Here is a 23,422-nt window from a genome sequence, read left to right as displayed (position 1 = left end):
ATCAACAAAACATTTTTGTAATGGCTTTATTTTATTGTTTTATTTTGGTATTTCATGTTTTACTTTACTTTTTATGTTGTTAGTACTGTATTTTATACTGTAAGGTTTAGGATAAACACTGTCTACAACTCAAATACTGGTTTATTTCCCAGAAATTTAGCATAAAAAACACGGTCGTAAGTCGAGTGGTCGTAAGTCGAGCAGGTCGTAAGTCGAGCAGGTCGTAAGTCGAGCAGGTCGTAAGTCGGATGGTAGGTGTATTAATAATAATATTAATAGTAATACATTAAGCTGTCTTGTAGAGCTTCTCTCTATAGTTCAGTTATTTTTCATGATTAAAAATGGACACCCAAAATTGAACAGAATGTGACAATGTTCAAGTAATTAAATTTTGGATGCTCTTTTTCTGTTTCATATGTAACTAATTGCACTACAGCCTCTCCTCACTTAACGACCACGTTGTTAAATGAATTCGTCACTAAGTGAGGAGCATACTATAATGGTAGTGGGTTTGTGTCAACCATCTCTGATATTGTTTTAATGTCACCTTTGTACCATTTATAACATTTCTGGTATGTTTTTAAATGTTTATACAGCAGTGTACTGTATATTGTAATGAACAGAATAGAGGAAATCCGCTCTAATATACATTATTTATGTATGAATACTGGTCAGAGCCCATCGTTAGTCTGAGGCATTGGTAAACGAGTACGTCGCTAAATGAGGAAAGGCTGTATATATTTAATGTAATAATAATAATAATACATTTATTATGTATTATTATTATTACATTAATAAATGTATGGAAGAGGGTAAGGTACCTAGGGATTGGCAGAGAGCATGCATAGTTCTTTGTATAAAGGCAAAGGGGATAAAAGAGAGTGCAAAAATTATAGGGGGATAAGTCTGTTGAGTATACCTGGTAAAGTGTATGGTAGAGTTATTATTGAAAGAATTAAGAGTAAGACAGAGAATAGGATAGCAGATGAACAAGGAGGCTTTAGGAAAGGTAGGAGGTGTGTGGACCAGGTGTTTACAGTGAAACATATAAGTGAACAGTATTTAGATAAGGCTAAAGAAGTCTTTGTGGCATTTATGGATTTGGAAAAGGCGTGTGACAGGGTGGATAGGGGGGCAATGTGGCAGATGTTGCAAGTGTATGGTGTAGGAGGTAGGTTACTGAAAGCAGTGAAGAGTTTTTACAAGGATAGTGAGGCTCAAGTTAAGAGTATGTAGGAAAGAGGGGAATTATTTCCCAGTAAAAGTAGGCCTTAGACAAGGATGTGTGATGTCACCATGGTTGTTTAATATATTTATAGATGGGGTTGTAAGAGAAGTAAATGCGAGGGTCTTGGCAAGAGGCGTGGAGTTAAAAGATAAAGAATCACACATAAAGTGGGAGTTGTCACAGCTGCTCTTTGCTGATGACACTGTGCTCTTGGGAGATTCTGAAGAGAAGTTGCAGAGGTTGGTGGATGAATTTGGTAGGGTATGTAAAAGAAGAAAATTGAAAGTGAATACAGGAAAGAGTAAGGTTATGAGGATAACAAAAAGATTAGGTGATGAAAGATTGGATATCAGATTGGAGGGAGAGAGTATGGAGGAGGTGAATGTATTCAGATATTTGGGAGTGGACGTGTCAGCGGATGGGTCTATGAAAGATGAGGTGAATCATAGAATTGATGAGGGGAAAAGGGTGAGTGGTGCACTTAGGAGTCTGTGGAGACAAAGAACTTTGTCCTTGGAGGCAAAGAGGGGAATGTATGAGAGTATAGTTTTACCAACACTCATATATGGGTGTGAAGCATGGGTGATGAATGTTGCAGCGAGGAGAAGGCTGGAGGCAGTGGAGATGTCATGTCTGAGGGCAATGTGTGGTGTGAATATAATGCAGAGAATTCATAGTTTGGAAGTTAGGAGGAGGTGCGGGATTACCAAAACTGTTGTCCAGAGGGCTGAGGAAGGGTTGTTGAGGTGGTTCGGACATGTAGAGAGAATGGAGCGAAACAGAGTGACTTCAAGAGTGTATCAGTCTGTAGTGGAAGGAAGGCGGGGTAGGGGTCGGCCTAGGAAAGGTTGGAGGGAGGGGGTAAAGGAGGTTTTGTGTGCGAGGGGCTTGGACTTCCAGCAGGCATGCGTGAGCGTGTTTGATAGGAGTGAATGGAGACAAATGGTTTTTAATACTTGATGTGCTGTTGGAGTGTGAGCAAAGTAACATTTATGAAGGGGTTCAGGGAAACCGGCAGGCCGGACTTGAGTCCTGGAGATGGGAAGTACAGTGCCTGCACTCTGAAGGAGGGGTGTTAATGTTGCAGTTTAAAAACTGTAGTGTAAAGCACCCTTCTGGCAAGACAGTGATGGAGTGAATGATGGTGAAAGTTTTTCTTTTTCTGGCCACCCTGCCTTGGTGGGAATCAGCCAGTGTGATAATAAAATAAAAAGATAATAATAATACAGTGGAACCTTAGCTTACGAGTTTAATCCGTTCTTTGACTCTGCTTGTATCCCGATCTGCTCATATGCTGAGTCAATTTTCTTCATTTAAATTAATTGAAATGCCATTAATCCGTTACAGCAGAATTCCTGCACTGGGGAGGCAGGACGAAAATACTTTAATATGACGCTAATATCAACCCTACGGCTTATTTATCTGTCACAATTCATCTAATATGACATAATAAACAATATAATTAACATAGAAACAAGATACATGCTCTAGAATGAATAAAATAAGCCATAATATGGCGAGTGGTTGCGGCGGCATCCATTCCCTCTCCCACTCTGACTATATCTTCCCATATTGGCAGTTTGGAGGGATATGTTGTGTATCTTTATATGTATATGCTTCTAAACTGTTGTATTCTGAGCACCTCTGCAAAAACAGTGATAATGTGTGAGTGTGGCGAAAGTGTTGAATGATGATGAAAGTATTTTCTTTTTGGGGATTTTCTTTATTTTTTGGGTCACCCTGCCTCGGTTGGAGACGGCCAACTTGTTGAAAAAAAAAAAAATTATTATAACTGTGTTTGTGAGGCTAACTGCACTAGTTTCATAAATAAGAAATATTGTATAAAAACATAATAGAGAATGTAAAGACAAAGTGGTTTTTATAAAGTGTACATATGTTGGTGGAGGTGGAGGGTGGAGGTGGAGAGTGGAGGTGGAGGGTGGAGGTGGAGGGTGGAGGTGGAGAGTGGAGGTGGAGGGTGGAGGTGGAGAGTGGAGGTGGAGGTGGAGGTGGAGGTGGAGAGTGGAGGTGGAGGGTGGAGGTGGAGAGTGGAGGTGGAGGATGGAGCTGGAGGGTGGAGGTGGAGGGTGGAGGTGGAGGGTGGAGGTGGAGGGTGGAGGTGAAGGGTGGAGGTGGAGAGTGGAAGATAGGCTACTTGCTACCAGCTCCGACTGCCACCTCCTCGCTTGTTTATCTATGATTTCGTGCTGTAATTCCATGGACATCATCCTCTTTTTCTTCTCAGAACTGTCCTTTGCACTTACTTTCTTAGGACCCATGGTAAGAAAAAAGAAATTTGGCAATAATAACACGAGAAATGCTTCCACGGTGACATAAACACACTGTACAGCTCGGCTGATGTTGTGGCGATGACTGTGCCACCTAGTGGCGATGTTCTGAAACTCGTTCATTATTATTAATATAGAGAACTGGAGCACAGATCCAACTCCCTAGATCAAGAGCCCCTCACCAGCATCAAGGAACCTCCCTTGAGGGGAAAGCTTGCATCCTGAATTTTTGCTCATATCCAGAAACAAAAAATCAACCGAGCGACTACTCGAATCCTGAAAAACTCGTATACCAAGGTTTCACCATACTATAATAACCTTGTACAGCAGTTCCATAGCATACAATTTGTTGGGAATAAAATGGCCATTATTTGAACAATAAATAAGTACAGTGGACCCCCGGTTAACGATATTTTTTCACTCCAGAAGTATGTTCAGGTGCCAGTACTGACCGAATTTGTTCCCATAAGGAATATTGTGAAGTAGATTAGTCCATTTCAGACCCCCAAACATACATGTACAAACGCACTTACATAAATACACTTACATAATTGGTCGCATTCGGAGGTAATCGTTATGCGGGGGTCCACTGTAAATGGGTGAAATCTAAATGAACATCAAACATCGTAACAGTTACACAAATATTTCCATTTTGTAATGCAGCCACAGTTACACTGTAACATCAGAGGGTCACACAACACTGACGAGTCAATGGAGAACTGCACATTAACCCTGAGGCATGTGTACCACACGCCTCAGGCCTCCTCAGTTCCAGAGGAGACATAGTAGACAAGACAGGCAGACCTGGGCTTCTCCTACAAGACTCTCATAATTATATGCCTTCAGACATCCAACGTGTGTATTTGTTACTCCAATATCTCCTCATGAACCCCCCCCTGACACACACAGACAGACACAAAGACAGGATGTTCCAGAGATGGGACACAGAAACAAGGGGTCACAACCGGAAGTTGAAGACTCAGATGAGTCAAAGGGATGTTAGGAAGTATTTCTTCAGTCACAGAGTTGTCAGGCTGGAACAAGTGTAGAAGCCTTCAGGATATCAAACACTGCTGGAACAAGTGTAGAAGACTTCAGGATATCAGAAACACTGCTGGAACAAGTGTAGAAGACTTCAGGATATCAGAAACACTGCTGGAACAAGTGCAGAAGACTTCAGGATATCAGAAACACTGCTGGAACAAGTGTAGAAGACTTCAAGATATCAGAAACACTGCTGGAACAAGTGTAGAAGTTTTCAAGATATCAGAAACACTGCTGGAACAAGTGTAGAAGACTTCAAGATATCAGAAACACTGCTGGAACAAGTGTAGAAGACTTCAGGATACCAGAAACACTGCTGGAACAAGTGTAGAAGTCTTCAAGATACCAGAAAAACTGCTGGAACAAGTGTAGAAGACTTCAAGATATCAGAAACACTGTTGGAACAAGTGTAGAAGTCTTCAAGATATCAGAAACACTGCTGGAACAAGTGTAGAAGACTTCAGGATACCAGAAACACTGCTGGAACAAGTGTAGAAGTCTTCAAGATATCAGAAGCACTGCTGGAACAAGTGTAGAAAATTTCACAAAACCAAATCATCAGATAACTGAGGCATGTGAAAACTGTGGATAACTGAAACCATGGATGCCAAATCAGTGGATATGAGGGTTCTACTGTATTTAGTTATGCAATACAACTGCAAACATGTGATCTTGACAGTGCAGAAAAAGCCACATAGAGATGGAAATCTTTAGCTCTAGATGTTTTGCACTCTTGTGTCGCCAGACACTATGCAATGTAGCAAGATTAACAACAGACAGGAGGGAATATACTTTCTGAGTAGTGGTAGAAGTGTATCACTTTTCCCTCAGAGAGAATTTCCCCTCCTATCTGTTGCTAGTCTTGGACCAAGGCATAGCCCCTGAAGACACACGAGAGTGCGAAAGATCTAGAGCTAATGATTTGCATCCTTGTGTAGCATATTTAGTTATTACCGGGTAATTTTACGCATCACAATCCACATGAAACAGAATTTGATTTAATACCGATGAAGGGAGAAGTACAACGATAAAGAAGACACTTACCACGGCTTCATATGTTGTATATCTCGGCTTCAGGTCTTTACCATTCATAGTGATAAAAGCTCCTTTGTTACCCATTGTGTCGCTGAAATGAGAAAAACCGCAGTGAATTAAAGTGTATTGGTTCAAGCAGTCAGAAGTTAGATCTTTTATAGAGCTCCTTTATATAGTAAAGCATTTTTGTAAATGCAATTAAAAAAAAGTACATTCAAAATCGATAAAGCCTTCATAGTACATATATAATTTTGGATGCCCATTTTGAACTGCATAATCCATCAGCTGTCCAAACGTAGATCTACATTTGCCCCAATAGCACTCCGAACGTAGATCTACGTTTCATTTTATGTATATGCTTTCAAATGTAAAAAAAAAAAAAAAAAAAAAGTAGATCTACGTTCAGAGCACTAGTAGTGCAAACGTAGATCTATGTTTGGACAGTTTAAGAGTTAATAAGAGACGCAACTGTACCAAAGAGAATAATCGGATTCATTTGACACAAACAAATTCATTTAAAACAAAGAAGAATAATAAATTTCTTTGACAATAATAATTCAATTAACACACACAGAAAAAATAATTCACATAACACGGAAATTCACTAACGAATGTATAAAAACTGCTGATGTCTTATCAGCCTACACAAGTAACAACATACAGTGGAACCTCAAATATCGAACTTTCTTCAGCCCAGAAGGCTGTTCGAGTGCCTTTACCGAATTAATTTATTCCCATCAGGAATAATGTAAATTAGATTAGTCCACTTCAGACCCTCAAAAATACGCTTATAAAAGCACTTACAAAAATACACTTACATAGTTGGTTGTGTTTGGAGCAGTTCGATTTTTGAGGTTCCACTGTATTTTATACCATTCATCTGTTATGTGTGTATGAACACTATCCAACACACCCTGTCTATATAAATGCTTTATACCAGCCACATACTGTATTTTTTTTTTCAACACACCAGCTGTCTCCCATCGATTCAGAAAAAGAAGAAATGAAAGTTGTTCTTTTTATATTTGTTTTGAAAATTCTTGGACCCTGATAGGGATAAAGTGGCATTTTTTTGTGTGTGTGTGAAATTGGCAAAAGTACCAATTTCTAATCACTTTATTGGGCTGTTGAAATAGTTAAATGGATGGTTTATTGTACTCGGTCGATAAAATGGAATTGGCTGAAAACAGGACTCAAAAGTGGGTAAAATTACCAATGCGTAAATATCACCGAGACTGCAAACCTTGCATTGCAAAAGCGTAATTCCATAAGTTTTCCATCAAATTTTATACTTTTGGTGTCTTTTTTTCTTTTAATAAGTCAGCTGTCTCCCACCGAGGCAGGGTGACCCAAGAAGAAAGAAAAATCCCCAAAAAGAAAATACTTTCATCATCATTCAACACTTTCACCTCACTCATACATAATCACTGTTTTTGCAGAGGTGCTCAGAATACAACAGTTTAGAAGTATATACATATAAAGATACACAACATATCCCTCTGAACTGCCAATATCCCGAACCCCTCCAGTGCAGGCATTGTACTTCCCATTTCCAGGACTCAAGTCCGATTATATAAAATAACCGGTTTCCCTGAATCCCTTTACTAAATATTACCCTGCTCACACTCCAACAGCTCGTCAGGTCCCAACTACCATTCGTCTCCATTCACTCCTATCTAAAATGCTCACCCACGCTTGCTGGAAGTCCAAACCCCTCACCTACAACACCTCCTTTACCCCCTCTCTCCAACCCTTTCGAGGACGACCCCTACCCCGCCTTCCTTCCTCTACAGATTTATACACTCTCCATGTCATTCTACTTTGATCCATTCTCTCTAAATGACCAAACCACCTCAACAACCCCTCTTCAGCCCTCTGACTAATACTTTTATTAACACTCCGAATTTTCTGCATAATATATACACCACACATTGCCCTTAGACAGGACATCTCCACTGCCTCCAGCCGTCTCCTCGCTGCAACATTCACAACCCAAGCTTCACACCCATATAATAGTGTTGGTACTACTATACTTTCATACATTCCCTTCTTTGCCTCCATAGATAACGTTTTTTGTCTTCACATATACCTCAACGAACCACTCGCCTTTTTTCCCTCATCAATTCTATGATTAACCTCATCCTTCAAAGGTCCATCCACTGATACATCAATTCCCAAATATCTGAAAACATTCACTACTTTTGGAAAAAGATTCTCTATCATTTAAAAAAAAAAAAAAAAAAAAAAAAAAAAAAAAAAAAAAATTGATTTTCTTGGACCCTGAGATCAATTTTCAAATGAAAGGTCTGGACCCTGAAAGGGTTAAAAATGGTGACAAAGTTGGGAATTTAAAAAATAAAAATCCGAGATGGTGGAGAATCTTTTTTCTGAGGTGATGTCACTAAAAATACAAAATTTGATAGAAAACTTATGGAATTACATAAATGCCAATTTGAAGGTCTGGGCACAATATAAGTACAGTGGACCCCCGCCTTACGATCAGCTCCCAACTCGAACAATTATGCAAGTGTATTTTTGTAAGTGCTTTTGTACATGTATTTTTGGGGGTCTGAAATGGACTAATCTAATTTACAATATTTCTTATGGGAACAAATTCGTTCGGTAACGGCACCCGAACAGACTTCTGGAATGAATTAATATCGTAAGTTGGGGGTCAACTGTATTGCCAATTTCACCAACTTAAGTTCTATTATATACCAATTTCATTGCTCACGTTGACCAGATTCCTACCTAATTTGCTAGAATGCTTTCTGTTCTATCGACTGAGAACAAGAAACTGCCCATTCAACTGTTAACCCTTTCAGGGTCGACAGGCCCTCTCAGAGACTTGTTCTCAGGGTCCCCCAAATTTCAAAAAAAAAAAAAAAAAAAAAAAAAAAAAAAAAAAAAAAAAAAAAAAAAAAAAAAAAAAAAAAAAAAAAAAACGATTTTTCTTATGAAAAGATAGAGAATCTTTTCTGATCCTAATGACGCCAAAAGTATGAAATTTGATGGAAAACTTACAGAATTATGGTCTCACGAAGTTAGTGGTCTCAGCGATGTTTACGCATCGGCGATTTTGCCCACTTTGAGCCCTATTTTCAGCCAATTCCAGTGTACTAGTCGGCAAAACTCATAACCATTTTGCTAGAACTCCATTTTTTCTATCAAATGAGTACAAGAAACCACCCATTTACCGATTTCAACTATCCAACACAGTGGTCAGAATTTAGCAATTTTGCCAATTTCACACAAATTTCAAAAGATGCCCATTTCCAAATAGGGTCCAGAATAAACAAGAAAGACATTCCTGGCACTAAAATCACATTTTCTCTGTTAATTAGTCACGTCCCCAGGCCCCTCTTACGTTCTTTTGCTTTCTATTTTGAATTTTTATTCTCACAAAAAATAGAAGATTTACTGTTATGCAGACTACTGCATTAGTGTAGAAATAGTATAAATAATATTGGCACACTTGTGAAAGAATATCAGACTCACCAGTTGGCGTGTATTGGACGCTTAGCATGATTTGTTTACTTTTGAGCTTTGGTAAAAATCAAACATTTCTGCTACTTTGAGCTCAATTTCAAGGTACTTTTCACTCTAAAACCAGTCAAAAATCATCTCAATTTGTATAATATGTCTTCCATTCTATAAAATGAGACCAGGAAAACTAGAATACAACAATAAATACCATATGAAAATACAGTGCAAAGTCGCTGTTTTAATCCAAAAACACGGTCGAAGTTTTTTTTTTCTCATTACGCACTGTGTGCTGCAGGATTTTTTTTATAGTGTGCACACTGACCACATAGACCCATTCTTTCATATGTAGGCCTACCAGCTTTCTCTCACTAGATTTGAAGGCGCTAGAATTTATGTGTACTAGTACATCAAGGACCCAGGCGCGTAAGCCGTACTAGTACAGCCGAAACCCTGAAAGGGTTAAAGATTCCCTATAAAGTGTGCCAATTTTAAACAAATTAAAAAATAAATCCGAATTACAGAGCCCAAAATTAACTCTGTAGGCTACTGCCACTAAAACAACCGTTACTCTGTTCATTAATCACATCCTCAGGCCTCTCCTACATTACACTTGCCCTCCGTTGTAATTCATCACCACACAAACATCAAATTTTACGCTATTCCCTGGATAATGAAATATAACCAGGAATGATTGGTCATAGTTTAATGCATCCTGATAACTGAAACAGATCTATTTAAAAACTCGTAAAACAGATTGGTAGGGGGAGGGGGGGCCCTTACTTGTCCATTAGCAAATTGTCAACAATTGAATATTTCCACTACTTTAAGCCCAATGTCAGGCTATTTCTAGCCCTTAACCCGTAAACGGTCCAAACGTATATATACGTTTTTTCAACATTTGAAAGTATGTAAAAAAAGCAGATCTTCTTTTTGTTTTTTTTACATTTGAAAATGTGTAAAAAAACTTTGATCTACTTTTTTTTTTTATATATATTTGAAAATATGTAAAAAAAAAAAACGTAGATCTACTTTTGTACACTACACATGTGAACGTAGATCTGCTGGGACCGTTTACAGGTTAAGTAGTATCTCTTCCAATTTATCAAACAATACCAAGAAATGGCCAATAAATCCATAAAACTCATTCTAGAAAACACGTCATAGTTGAACCAAACACAAGGTCAGAGTTACTTTTCCGATCATGCACCACGTACGGCATGATTGATTTTTATATCATGTACACTCGCCACACAGACCCATTTTCTCATGTCTTGGCCAAAATTTAACATTCACAGCTTATATAAGGACGCCTTGCTTAAAACACAGATGTACTTGAGTGACACTGGCACCGATAACTTAGATTTACGGAAGTGACAGTGAAGGGGTTTTGAGAAGTATGGAAAAAGCAATATGATTTGGGCTAAACCAGGAGGTGACTTTGGTTTCATTACATTCGAAGAGGAGTCGACTAGGTCTGCAGTTGTCCTTGGACCTCATATTGTTAATGGTAAAGAAATTATAGCTGAATTGCCTGGATCAGTACAAGCTTTTGTAGATCTGTACAAGTGAGAAACACAGCATTACACTTATAAACTTAGCAGTAATTAGGTACTGAGAAGATGGTAATACAGTGATACCTTGAGTGTCAAATAGTTCCCAACTCGAATAATTATGTAAGTGTATTTTTGTATGTGCTTTTGTAAGTGTATTTTTGGGGGTCTGAAATGGACTAATCTAATTTACATTATTCCTTGTGGGAACAAATTCGTTTGTTATCGGCACTTGAACAGCCTTATGGAACAAATTAAGTTCGTAATTTGAGGTACCACTGTACATGTAAACATACCAATAATTAGGTGCAGAGAAGACAGTAATACATTTGCCATCGTGGGCCACCTCGTAGCCCTCAGCTTTGACTTCGTGAGAACGGATAACATACTCCAGGTTGTTCCTCTCCAGGAATCTCTTGGTGACGTCTGGACCAAACTGGATGCCCACACCGCGCTTGCTGGGAGCTAAACCCACACCAGGCATCGGGTCACTCCATAGCAGCTCACACATAATGCCTGATTGATACATCATTATTATTATTATAATTATTACCCAAATAACCCACACATAGGAGACAAAACTTACAACAGTGTAACACTCTGACTTGGGCCATTAACTAAGTGGACCACAATGTTGTCATATGATCAATACATAATTATCATTATTATTACACAACCCACATATAAGTGAAAGGCACTTACAGCAACGTTTCAGTCCGACTCAGACAATTAACTAGTTGGACCAAAACATCAACATAAGCTTGTTTCCTATATGTAATAAAGTTGGTAGAATTACCGACAATATGTAAGGTAATAGGACACAAGTGCAACTAATGTGACATTTTATTGTAGCAACGTTTCACTCTCCAGGAGCTTTATCAAGCCATTACAAACAATACATGGATACAGAGGGTATATAAAGGCTCAGAGTGAGGTGCAATACTAGTGAGGTACCATTTAGATGTTCACTAGTGGTGGTAGTAGTAGTAGTAGTAGTGACAAAAGTTGTAGTAGTAATACAATATGGTAGAGCAATTAATTCGTACATGAGTAAAAGCTATTACTTGGGTAACATAAAAATAGGTTGGACAAATATAGACTGGAAAGAGGCAGGTTGTTTCAGTGTTCACTCTCTGTAATGTGCTTTGTGTAGTATAACAGGAGAGACTATGTGATGGCAGGGTTTACTGTTTTCAGGAGGATTCTTGCTAAGACTTCAGAGATGGTGAAGCTGCCGTTGTTTTGTTTAATTGTATTCGAAACAGCGATCAGTGCTGATTCGAGGCACTTGCGTCTGCGGAAATTAGTTTCTTTAATCACTAATTGGGCCTCTCTGAATTTCATGAGATGATTGGTAGAATTTCGGTGTTGTACACAGGCGTTGTTCAAGTTATCGTTCCTACATGTGTACATGTGTTCATTGAGGCGAGTGTCGAGGTTTTTGCTGTTTCACCTACGTAAATCTTGTCACAGCCTCCACAGGGTATAGTGTAAACTCCTGCGTTGACTGGTTCGTGGTGCTTGGATTCTGTTCTGGTTAGATCCTTTATTGAAGTGCTAGAAGCAATGGCGACTCTGGTGTTAGCTTGTGAAAGTACTTTTGAAACGTTCAGTGCAACCTGGCTGTTGGAAAGAATTATAACTTTGTTGGGAGTGGTGTTGGTGCGTGGAGAATTAATGATCTGAAGAGCTCTTTTCTTGCAGTCTTTGATGAAAAAGGAAGGAAAATGTAACTCAGTGAATGTTTGGTGAATGTATGTACATTCCTCGTCAAGAAACTCAGGACTACAAATTCGGTATGCTCTTAGGAAAAACCCGATGATGATGCCTCTTTTGGTCTTGGTATCTTGACTGGAATAGAAGTGTGTGAAATCATTTTTATTGGTGGGTTTCCGATAAACTTGAAATCTTAGGTTGTTGTCTACTTTGTGAATGAGGACGTCGAGGAAAGGTAGCTTGTCATTGGACTCTTCTTCTAGTGTAAACTGGATCGCCGGTTCAACTGCGTTGAGCCTTGCCTGTAGATTCCGTACATCAAAACGTTTGGGGGTTATTACGAGGACGTCGTCCAAGTATCGTAACCAAGTGACGCTTGAAGGGATGATGTTGGCGAAGTGTTCGGACTCTAGGTGTTCCATGTATAAGTTGGCTAGGACAGCACTGATGGGGGACCCCATTCCCATGCCACAGGTTTGTTTGTAGAGCTTGTTATTGAAAGAAAAACAGTTGAAATTAACACAGAGTTCAATCAAGTCAACAAAACCTCCGGGAGGTAGAGGAAGATTAAGGTCCTGATTGACTTTACGTCGTAGAACCTCGATGGCTTTTTTGGTAGGTACTTTTGTGAAGAGGGAAGTCACATCCAAACTGCTTAGTTTCTTGTTACGGATGGAGAGGTTTCGGAAGCGGTTGAGAAGGTCGCCTGAGTGTTTAAGATGAGCGGGGCTGATGGTCCCCAGAAGGCAGGAAAGATGTTTGGCAAGAACTCCGGCTAGTTTGTGTGGAGCACTGCCTATTCCTGACGTTGATAAATTAGACACATGTGCAACTCTTGGGTATCTTTATTGAGGAAACGTTTCGCCACACAGTGGCTTCATCAGTCCATACGTAGGAGAAACTTGAAGAACAGGAGGAGAATGAGGTAATCAGTCCCTCAACCTTGAACACATCGACACATGAACACATCGACTCAAGGTTGAGGGACTGATTACCTCATTCTCCTCCTGTTCTTCAAGTTTCTCCTATGTATGGACTGATGAAGCCACTGTGGCGAAACGTTTCCTCAATAAAGATACCCAAGAGTTGCATATGTGTCTAATTTATCAACATGTCGGTTCTCTGAATCATTCATCTATATTCCTGACGTGATTGGTCTGAGAGAAATATTGTGTTTATGGGTCTTGGGTAAACCATACATGTAAACCAGACAAATACTCTAACGCACTAGAGAAGGGAAGAAACTTCTGTACTTGTTACCAAGCAACCCTAAACCAGCACACATGTATGGTTTACCCAAGACGTTTCAAAAGTACTTTCACAAGCTAACACCAGAGTCGCCATTGCTTCTAGCACTTCAATGAAGGATCTAACCAGAACAAAATCCAAGCACCACGAACCAGTCAACGCAGGAGTTTACACTATACCCTGTGGAGGCTGTGACAAGATTTACGTAGGTGAAACAGCAAAAACCTCGACACTCGCCTCAATGAACACATGTACGCATGTAGGAACGATAACTTGAACAACGCCTGTGTACAACACCGAAATTCTACCAATCATCTCATGAAATTCAGAGAGGCCCAATTAGTGATTAAAGAAACTAATTTCCGCAGACGCAAGTGCCTCGAATCAGCACTGATCGCTGTTTCGAATACAATTAAACAAAACAACAGCAGCTTCACCATCTCTGAAGTCTTAGCAAGAATCCTCCTGAAAACAGTAAAACAGTAAACCCTGCCATCACATAGTCTCTCCTGTTATACTACACACCCTGCCATCACATAGTCTCTCCTGTTATACTACACAAAGCACATTACAGAGAGTGAATACTGAAACAAGCTGCCTCTTTCCAGTCTATATTTGTCTAACCTATTTTTATGTTACCCAAGTAATAGCTTTTATATCCTTTTACTCATGTACGAATTAATTGCTCTACCATATTGTATTACTACTACAACTTTTGTCACTACTACTACTACTACCACTAGTGAACATCTAAATGGTACCTCACTAGTATTGCACCTCACTCTGAGCCTTTATATACCCTCTGTGTCCATGTATTGTTTGTAATGGCTTGATAAAGCTCCTGGAGAGCGAAACGTTGCCACAATAAAATGTCACATTAGTTGCACTTGTGTCCTATTACCTTACACATTGTTTCCTATATGCGAGTTATTTTTGTATTGTTCCAGTCATAGAAAGTGCCTCTTTGTTAATTATAATTAATTAATGATAATTATCATTATGCTCATGAGGAAGTACTAAACCCTTAGAGGTATAACAAATCGAACATGACACGACATACAGTAAACACTCTTCAAATTCATTACATACAGTACAATCTCTTAAAAAGCTCCTCTCTAGACTAATTTTTTGCAAGTGTTACAAAAAAATCTGAATAACATGAGATATTCTGTCTTCAATGTACAGAGGAGCTTGATAAGAAGTGACGGTATATTTTACAATCAACTAACAAGCAAAGTTTAAGATGACCTTTGATATACATTTGACGAGTTCCAAGAGTCTCGCTACTCTCGGAGCCATTTCCTAAAATAAATAAATATATTCACTACTCACTATAAGCTAAGGATAAAAATATTTTAGAGCAATTTGTGTACTGTATATGCATATTTTATGCCTAGCTTCATTGCTCACTTAATATATGATAGTGAAAACATGAAAGTATTGGTTTGGAAATAGGGTAGTAGATGAGTGGAACAGTCTACCTAGTTGGGTTATTGAGGCTAGGACTTTGGGTAGTTTCAAATTTAGGTTGGATAAATACATGAGTGGGATGGGTTGGATTTGAGTGGGACTTGCACATCAGAGCTTATTTCTTAGGTGGCATTGAAAATTGGGAAGGTCAAATGTTTGTTAGTGGGATGAATTGTAAAGGACCTGCCTAGTATGGGCCAACAGGCCTGCTGCAGTGTTCCTCCTTTCTTATGTTCTTAAGCTTCACTTTACAGCAATTTTTGCTTTACTGCAGTAGCCTGGAACCTAACCCTCTGTATAATAATAATAATATCTTTATTTACTACAAGTACATGTACATGGTATATAGGCCTAGTTGACAACAATGACATACTACTACATAGAAAGCCCCCTTGTTATGCTCTGCATGTCGGGCAAATTAGGTCAGTGTCCCAGGATGTGACCCACACCAGCCCACTAACACCCAGGTACCCATTTTACTGATGGGGAACATAGACAACAGGTGGAAAGAAACACGTCCAATGTTTCTACTCTGGCTGGGAATCCCTGTGTGCACATTAAACAGGTATAGTACCGTGATCCATTATGTGCCTCTAATGTTGAAGTACAGTCCCTGGACCCATTATGTGCTTTTGTAATGTTGAGATACAATCCCTGGACCCACTATGTGCTTCTGTAATGTTGAGGTACAGTCCCTGGACCCATTATGTGCTTCTGTAATGTTGAGGTACAGTCCATGGACCCATTATGTACCTCTGTAATTTTAAGGTACAGTCCTTGGACCCATTATGTACCTCAGTAATCTTCTGATTACCATCCATAACATGGGTATAGTGTGTTTAATAAAGCTATTGAAGAAACTAGTTAAAAGCAACACTTGTGTATTTAATCCACAGAGTAACTGGGATTCACGCCCACCTTATACCTTTGATATACCTTTGAAGAGTTTCGAGAGTTTCACTACTGATGATGTTAGTCTGGTTAACCAGGCTGTTGCTGCTGGAGGCCCGCTGCTACACATATCCATCACAGCCTTCAGTTTCCTCTTGAAGACTTCTACACTTGTTCCAGCTGTATTTTTTATATCTTCTGGTAAGATGTTGAAAAGTCTGAGACCCCGGATGTTGATACAGTGTTCCCTTATTGTCCTCACCGCACCCCTGCTCCTCACTGGGTTTATTTTACACTTCCTCCCACATCTCCCACTCCAGTATGTTGTTATGGCAGTGTGCGGATTTGGGACCAGACCCTCGAGTACTTTCCAGGTACAGTGGATTCTCGGTATGTGACCTTTAATTCAGTCCAGAAGGCTGTTCGAGTGCCGCTCCGTTTGAGTATCAAACGAGTTCTTCCCAACCAACTTTCTGTTTGGTTGGCTGTTATCACTAATTGTCGTAGGCCCCATGGCGACTTATTTATACAAAAAAAAAAAAAAAAGCGAAGAAACAAAATATTTTACAGGTCGTATTTGTTTGGTCGAGTGCTGAGCTTTGTTCGAGTAGGGAGCTGGTCGTATACCAAGGTTCCACTGTATATATTATCATGTATCTCTCTCTCCTTTGTTCCAGTGTGCTTTACTGGCTCAATGTGAGCCATAAACGATCACTGTATTTGTTCCAGCTCAGATATTTCTCCTGTTTTTAATGGGGCTGTCAGCACTGAGCACCAACTTACTGCACTATTCCAGTATACAAGAGCAATGTTGCTCACTAACATGACACACTGACCTGAACAACTGATTCATATCCCTACAACTAACATTTATTAATTAAATTTCATCATCATCATTATCATCAGCAGCAGCAATAACCTTCACACTGGAGAGAGAAAAGCTTACAACAGTCAAACTTGGACCACTGACAAAGACACACTAACTAAAAAGAGTGAGGGAGCCAGTATATATAGGCGAGGGGGGACAGGGACGGGACCAAGATAAGAAGAAGAAAAAGAAGTAACGGAAAGGCTGGTAGTAGTAGTAGTAATAGTAGTAGAAGTAATAGTGGTAGTAGAAAGTAGGGAGAGTAGTTTAGTGGCACAAGAGAGTAAGGGGACTGAAGGGTAAAGGGATGCAATAGTACTAGTAGCAATAGTACTAGTAGCAATAGTACTAGTAGCAATAGTACTAGTAGCAATAGTACTAGTAGCAATAGTACTAATAGCAGTAGTACTAGTAGCAATAGTACTAGTAGCAATAGTACTAGTAGCAATAGTACTAGTAGCAATAGTACTAGTAGCAATAGTACTAGCAATAGTACTAGTAGCAATAGTACTAATAGCAGTAGTACTAGTAGCAATAGTACTTGTAGCAATAGTACTAGCAATAGTACTAGTAGCAATAGTACTAGTAGCAATAGTACTAGTAGCAATAGTACTAATAGCAGTAGTACTAGTAGCAATAGTACTAGTAGCAATAGTACTAGTAGCAATAGTACTAGTAGCAATAGTACTAGTAGCAATAGTACTAGTAGCAATAGTACTAGTAGCAATAGTACTAATAGCAATAGTACTAGTAGCAATAGTACTAGTAGCAATAGTACTAGTAGCAATAGTACTAGTAGCAATAGTACTAGTAGCAATAGTACTAGTAGCAATAGTACTAATAGCAGTAGTACTAGTAGCAATAGTACTAGTAGCAATAGTACTAGTAGCAATAGTACTAGTAGCAATAGTACTAGTAGCAATAGTACTAGTAGCAATAGTACTAGTAGCAATAGTACTAGTAGCAATAGTACTAATAGCAGTAGTACTAGTAGCAATAGTACTAGTAGCAATAGTAGCAATAGTACTATAGCAATAGTACTAGTAGCAATAGTAGAAATGGAGTGGTAGTTGTGGGATCAGTCTAAGGACATGAAAAAGGACCACTGCAGGAGAGGTAATGGTTGTTAGGTAAGACACATATGCAACAGTTAGGTATCTTTATTTCGAAACGTTTCGCCTACACAATAGGCTTCTTCAGTCGAGTACAGAAAAGTTGATAGAAGCAGAAGATACTTGAAGATGATGTAATCAGTCCATCACCCTTGAAGTTTTGAGGTGGTCAGTCCCTCAGTCTGGAGAAAAGTATTGTTCCATAGTCTGAAACAATATGGAGTTGAAGTGACAGGATGGAGCCTTATATCCACCAGGAGGTGAGATGCAGGCCACTGGTAGAGGTAAGAATGTAGTCGTTGGGAGGTCAGGTCCCTCTTAAATCCAGCCATTCTGACTATCAACTTTTCTGCACTCGACTAAAGAAGCCTACTGTGTAGGCAAAACGTTTCGAAATAAAGATACCTAACTGTTGCATATGTCTTACCTAACAACCTGTCGGTATTTTATACCATTTGAATGTTCACAGAGGTAATGGCTACAAGGGGTAGGATCAAAGACATGGTGGGGGGACACTGAAGGACAGAACACACCTAGGCAGAGGAAAGTGAAAACAAAGACAGGAAAAAGGAAAAAAATAGGAAAGGAGAAGAGATAGGGAGAGGAGGAGAAAGGATCAGGTCAAGTCACGGGTGTTCTGAAGTTCGGAGCATTTAACAATGTAGTGAGAAAGGAAGGCATCTACAGATACAAAGCCAAGACTAAGATTCATACAAGGAAAGTTGTGTATAAAGAATGATTCAACCAGATGGCATCTGTGAAATTAGAAGTAGGGTACACAGTTGTAGCAGAGGACCAGTTAATAGGATGACTGTGATCTCTAATATGATATAAGAGTGTTATTGGTGTTGGCAAGCCTAACACTTTTTTTTGTGTTTATTAAGGCTGCCAGAGAGTGGCCAGCCTCTCCAAAGTATTGGAGAGGACAAAAAGAGCATGAAATAAAGTAGACACCAGGAAGATCTACAGCAGGAGTAGAGGCACGAACTAGATTACTGTGAAAGGTGTTAGTTTCACGAAAATTAAGTTTAACATCTAAGGAACAATGTTCAATGTCTCATTTCAGATAACCCTTGGTCTAAATTCTCCCACAATGACTGTGTTACACTCTTACAACATCAGTTTGAACTTCCTGGTTTTGATCTTTTCTTTGCTATTTCACCTGTCCCTCATGCAGGTATTGACCTGATTACCTCTTGATTCCTTTCGTTAATCTCGCTCTTGGAATCTTCCTGATCCGTCCACTTTTCCTGGTGCTCTCCTTCCTGGCCTTGATAATCTGTTGTTTCTTATGACAATGGCAATTCGGTGGTTATCTTGATAGTGAAGATTACCTCCACAAAGCTGAAGCCTTGCTCTTCGATTCACGTACCTACACTCCTCTTGTTTCCATCCCTCTTGATCGCATGAAGAGAACTTTCAATAATAAACTTCAGACTCTCTCTGATGTCTGTCCTCCTGATGTTTCCATGTTATCTGTCCCTCTCTTCCTTATTTCTATGGCCCCAAAACTCATAACCCTGATATTCCTCTTTGTCCCATCATATCCTCTAGAGGTTCTGTCTCTTATTCTCTTGCTTCTTGGTTGGCCAAAACCCTCACTCCCTTTCTTGGTACTTTTTCTCCTGCCCACCTCCGTCACTCTCAGGACTTCATGGAACGGGTTCGCTCTCTCCTGACCTGTAAGATGCTTAGTCTTGACGTTGAGTCCCTCTTCACCAATGTCCCTCTTGATGATGTTCTTAATTTTCTCAGAGAGAAGGCCAATGAAGGGTTACTTTATTTCCCTATACCTACTGATGTCTTAATCTTATCTGCCTTTGTATGGACTCTTAACTCCTTTTGTTTTCAAGATAAATTTTATTCTCAAACCTTCGGTGTGGCTATGGGGTCTTCTCTATTCCCTGTTCTTGCTAACCATTATAAGAAATACTTCGAAACACTTCTTCCTACTATTGGCGTGCATCCTTCCGTCTAGCTCTGCTGTATAGATGACATTTTTGTTCTTTGGCCCCATGACTCTGGTCTCTTCCAACCATTTCTCAATGCCTTTAGCAACCTTGCTCCTTCCATCACGTTTAAAGCTGAATGGGAATATAACTCTTTGCTTCATTACCTTGATTTACATGTCCATCACAAGCCTATGCACAGTGGCATGTACATTCACTACTATTCTTACCATGGTTCCTCTGTCAGGTAAAGTGTTTTTATTTCTTTCTCTGTGAACTTCACATTTGTAATGCTTGGTTTCTCAAATCAGAAATTTCCACCTGTTGTAATTCTTTCCGTAGTCTTGGCTACCCTATTATTTTATAAACTCTACCTTCTAGTGTGCTAAACGGACTTCTCTCCCAAACTCTACTCCTGTGAAATCTTCTGTCTCCGCCTTCCTTTTATTTCCAGTCTTTTTAATCTCAACAACTCTCTCCGTTCCATAGACATCAAATTTACTTTTCGCCAAACTAACTAATCTAGTTCGTGCCTCTTGCAATCATCCTATTGACTGGTCCTCTCCTAAAACTGTCTATCCTACTTCTAGCCTTCACAGTCATAGTCTTGTTGAATCATTCCTTATTCCTTATAGTACATAATTTTCCTTGTGTGAATCTTAGTCCAGGCTTGGTCTCTGTAGATGTCTTCCTTTCTCATTACATTGTCAAATGCTTCAGACTTCAGAACACTCATGACCTGACCTGATCCTTTCTCCTCCTCCTCCTCCTCCTCCTACCTCCTCTCCTTTCCCATTTTTCCTTTTTCTTTCTTTTTTTTTAACCTTTCTTCTACCTAGGTGTATTCTGTTGTTTAGTTTCTCCATCCCACCATGTCTTTGGTCCTACCCTTGTAGCCCTTAGCTATCCTGCAATGGTCCTTTTTCTTGTCCTTAGACTGACTCCACACCTATTACTACTATGACTACCACTCTATTTCTACTATTGCTGCAACTACACCTACCATCTGACTTACGACTGAGTTCGGTTCCGAGAAACCGGTCGTAAGTCGAAATGGTCCTAAGTCGAACTTTACTACTGAATATCAACATCACATTTTTGTAATGACTTTATTTTATTGTTTTATTTTGGTATTTCATGTTTTACTTTACTTTTTATGTTGTTAGTACTGTATTTTATACTGTAAGGTTTAGGATAAACACTGTGTACAACACAAATACTTGTTTATTTCCCAGAAATTTGGCATAAAAAACACGGTGGTAAGTCGAGTGGTCGTAAGTCGAGCAGGTCGTAAGTCGGATGGTAGGTGTATTACTATTACCTCCCTTTACCCTTCACTCCCCTTTCTCTCTTGTGCCACTAAACAACTCTCCCTACTTTCTAATACCACTATGACTTCTACTATTACTACTTACACTACCAGCATTACCACTACTTCATTTTCTTCCTCTCTTGGTCCCATGCCTGTTCCCTTCACCTATATATACTGGCTCCCTCACCCTTTTGTGTTAGTGTGTCTTTGTCAGTGGTCCAAGTTGGACTGAAATGTCGTCATAAGCTTCTCTCTCCTATGTGAAGGTTATCTGTGTATTGTTCCAGTCACAGTGTTGTGACGTTGTGTTCTTCTAGTGGGAATATTACTAGTAGCCAGCAGTGGAGAACTTTTTGCTAGTTATTCAGCACTCAAAACCATCAAAAAATATAGAACACATTAAAAACAAGATGAAATGAGCAAACAAAACCAACGAATATAAACACTCAACAAAAACACTTTCATACTAAGTTTAATTAACCAACACAATTTCAAACCCCATTAAATTATTAATATTGAAAGACTTTGGTAAAAGTTCCGCAAGGTTCCATTTATACACTATATGACTTTGGAAACAAACAAAATTAATAAAAGACTTAAAACCTTCTTCAGGAGGCTGTCTGTTCCTGTGTGTTTTTCTTATATCGTCTAAAGTGACGTTTTCTTCAGAGAAGAGTCCTCCGTGCATCACCTGTCAGGGAGACAAAGTCACATCATAAGGGGACAAGTTACAGTAGACACAGAGGGAGAGGATATGTGTACACTTCACGATATTTATTAAAAAAAAAAATGTTGCACCACGAGTGGCTTTACGCATCACAATAATAAAAGTGCTTAGGGTGGAACAGTTCCTGAACCGAGTGTACCTTTCTATAGTTTTCCAGTACCGCCATACCATGCTTGTGAAACTGTACCATTTGTTCATTAGCTACCTTTGTTAATGTATGTATGATTGTAGTTAACTGCATAAGAAATCCTACTTAATAGTCTATGTCTAAATATTAAGCAGTCTTTAAGCATTAGTATTAGTTTACCCAAAATGGGTATACTAGTGGTTTTCTGCCTACCAGTACAGTGGACCCCCGGTTAACGATATTTTTTCACTCCAGAAGTATGTTCAGGTGCCAGTACTGACCGAATTTGTTCCCATAAGGAATATTGTGAAGTAGATTAGTCCATTTCAGACCCCCAAACATACACATACAAACGCACTTACATAAATACACTTACATAATTGGTCGCATTCGGAGGTGATCGTTATGCGGGGGTCCACTGTATTTTATTATATGTAAACTGTATTATTTTTGTACCATATAAAGAAATAAAAATTGAAATGCATTAATTAGTAAAGAGTGTTGTTAAAATTATGAGGAGGTACTGCAACAGTGAGGTGACTTGATATGAGGAAGAGAAGGGTAGCTCCCCTTCCTTGAATCAAGAACCCTACACCAGTATCACTTCATTAAATATAGCTCCCCTTCCTTGAATCAAGAACCCTACACCAGTATCACTTCATTAAATAGAATCAGAAGGGTGGCTCATGCTAGATCATCCAGTAGTAAGGTACAAACCAGGGTATGGGTGGGGTATCAACCAATGGAAAGTGAGTCCTAAACCTGACAGGGCAGTGTGTTAACCCGTAAACGGTCCAAACGTATATATACGTTTTTTCAACATTTGAAAGTATGTAAAAAAAGTAGATCTTCTTTTTGTTTTTTTTACATTTGAAAATGTGTAAAAAACTTTGATCTACTTTTTTTTGTTATATTTGAAAATATGTAAAAAAAACGTAATCTACTTTTGTAGCGCTACACATGTGAACGTAGATCTGCTTGGACCGTTTACGGGTTAACGACTGGGACAGCTCACTGACGTACCAGTTCTGTTCTCTTTGATCTAGTGAACTAACACAAACATGTTAGATTTTCAAGTCCACTAGCACTTAAAACCTTTACCCCCGCCCTCCAATCCTTCCTGGTATGACCCCTCACGTTTCCTACCCTCCACTCCAGATTTAAATACCCTCATAATCACCCTATTTTGCTCCCTTCTCACTTTTGGTGATGATATCACCTCAATAATACTTCCTCATTTCTGAGTTACACTTTTGGCAACACCAACTTTAAATCTCCGAGCTCCAATATTTTTAATAACGCATTGGCTGTTTCCTACCGGGGCAGGGTGACCCAAAAAAAAGAAGAAGCATTTACATCATCATTCATTCT

The 23,422-nt window shown here is 39.2% G+C and overlaps 1 protein-coding gene across 1 annotated transcript in view; it reads right to left on the bottom strand.

Annotated features, from left to right (window-relative positions):
* Positions 1–23,422, bottom strand: part of PpD3 (protein phosphatase D3) — a gene marked incomplete at its 5' end in the record, with an annotated part of 87,486 nt that overhangs the window by 23,999 nt on the left and 40,065 nt on the right. Inside the window, 3 exon segments of the mRNA XM_070105293.1 lie at positions 5,605–5,686; positions 10,928–11,147; positions 21,801–21,888. Coding sequence (XP_069961394.1) covers positions 5,605–5,686; positions 10,928–11,147; positions 21,801–21,888 — 390 coding nt within the window.

The sequence above is a fragment of the Cherax quadricarinatus genome, chromosome 98 (assembly GCF_038502225.1).
Source record: "Cherax quadricarinatus isolate ZL_2023a chromosome 98, ASM3850222v1, whole genome shotgun sequence".
NCBI classification, from domain to species: domain Eukaryota; kingdom Metazoa; phylum Arthropoda; class Malacostraca; order Decapoda; family Parastacidae; genus Cherax; species Cherax quadricarinatus.
This window is presented reverse-complemented; position numbering and strand designations above follow the sequence as displayed.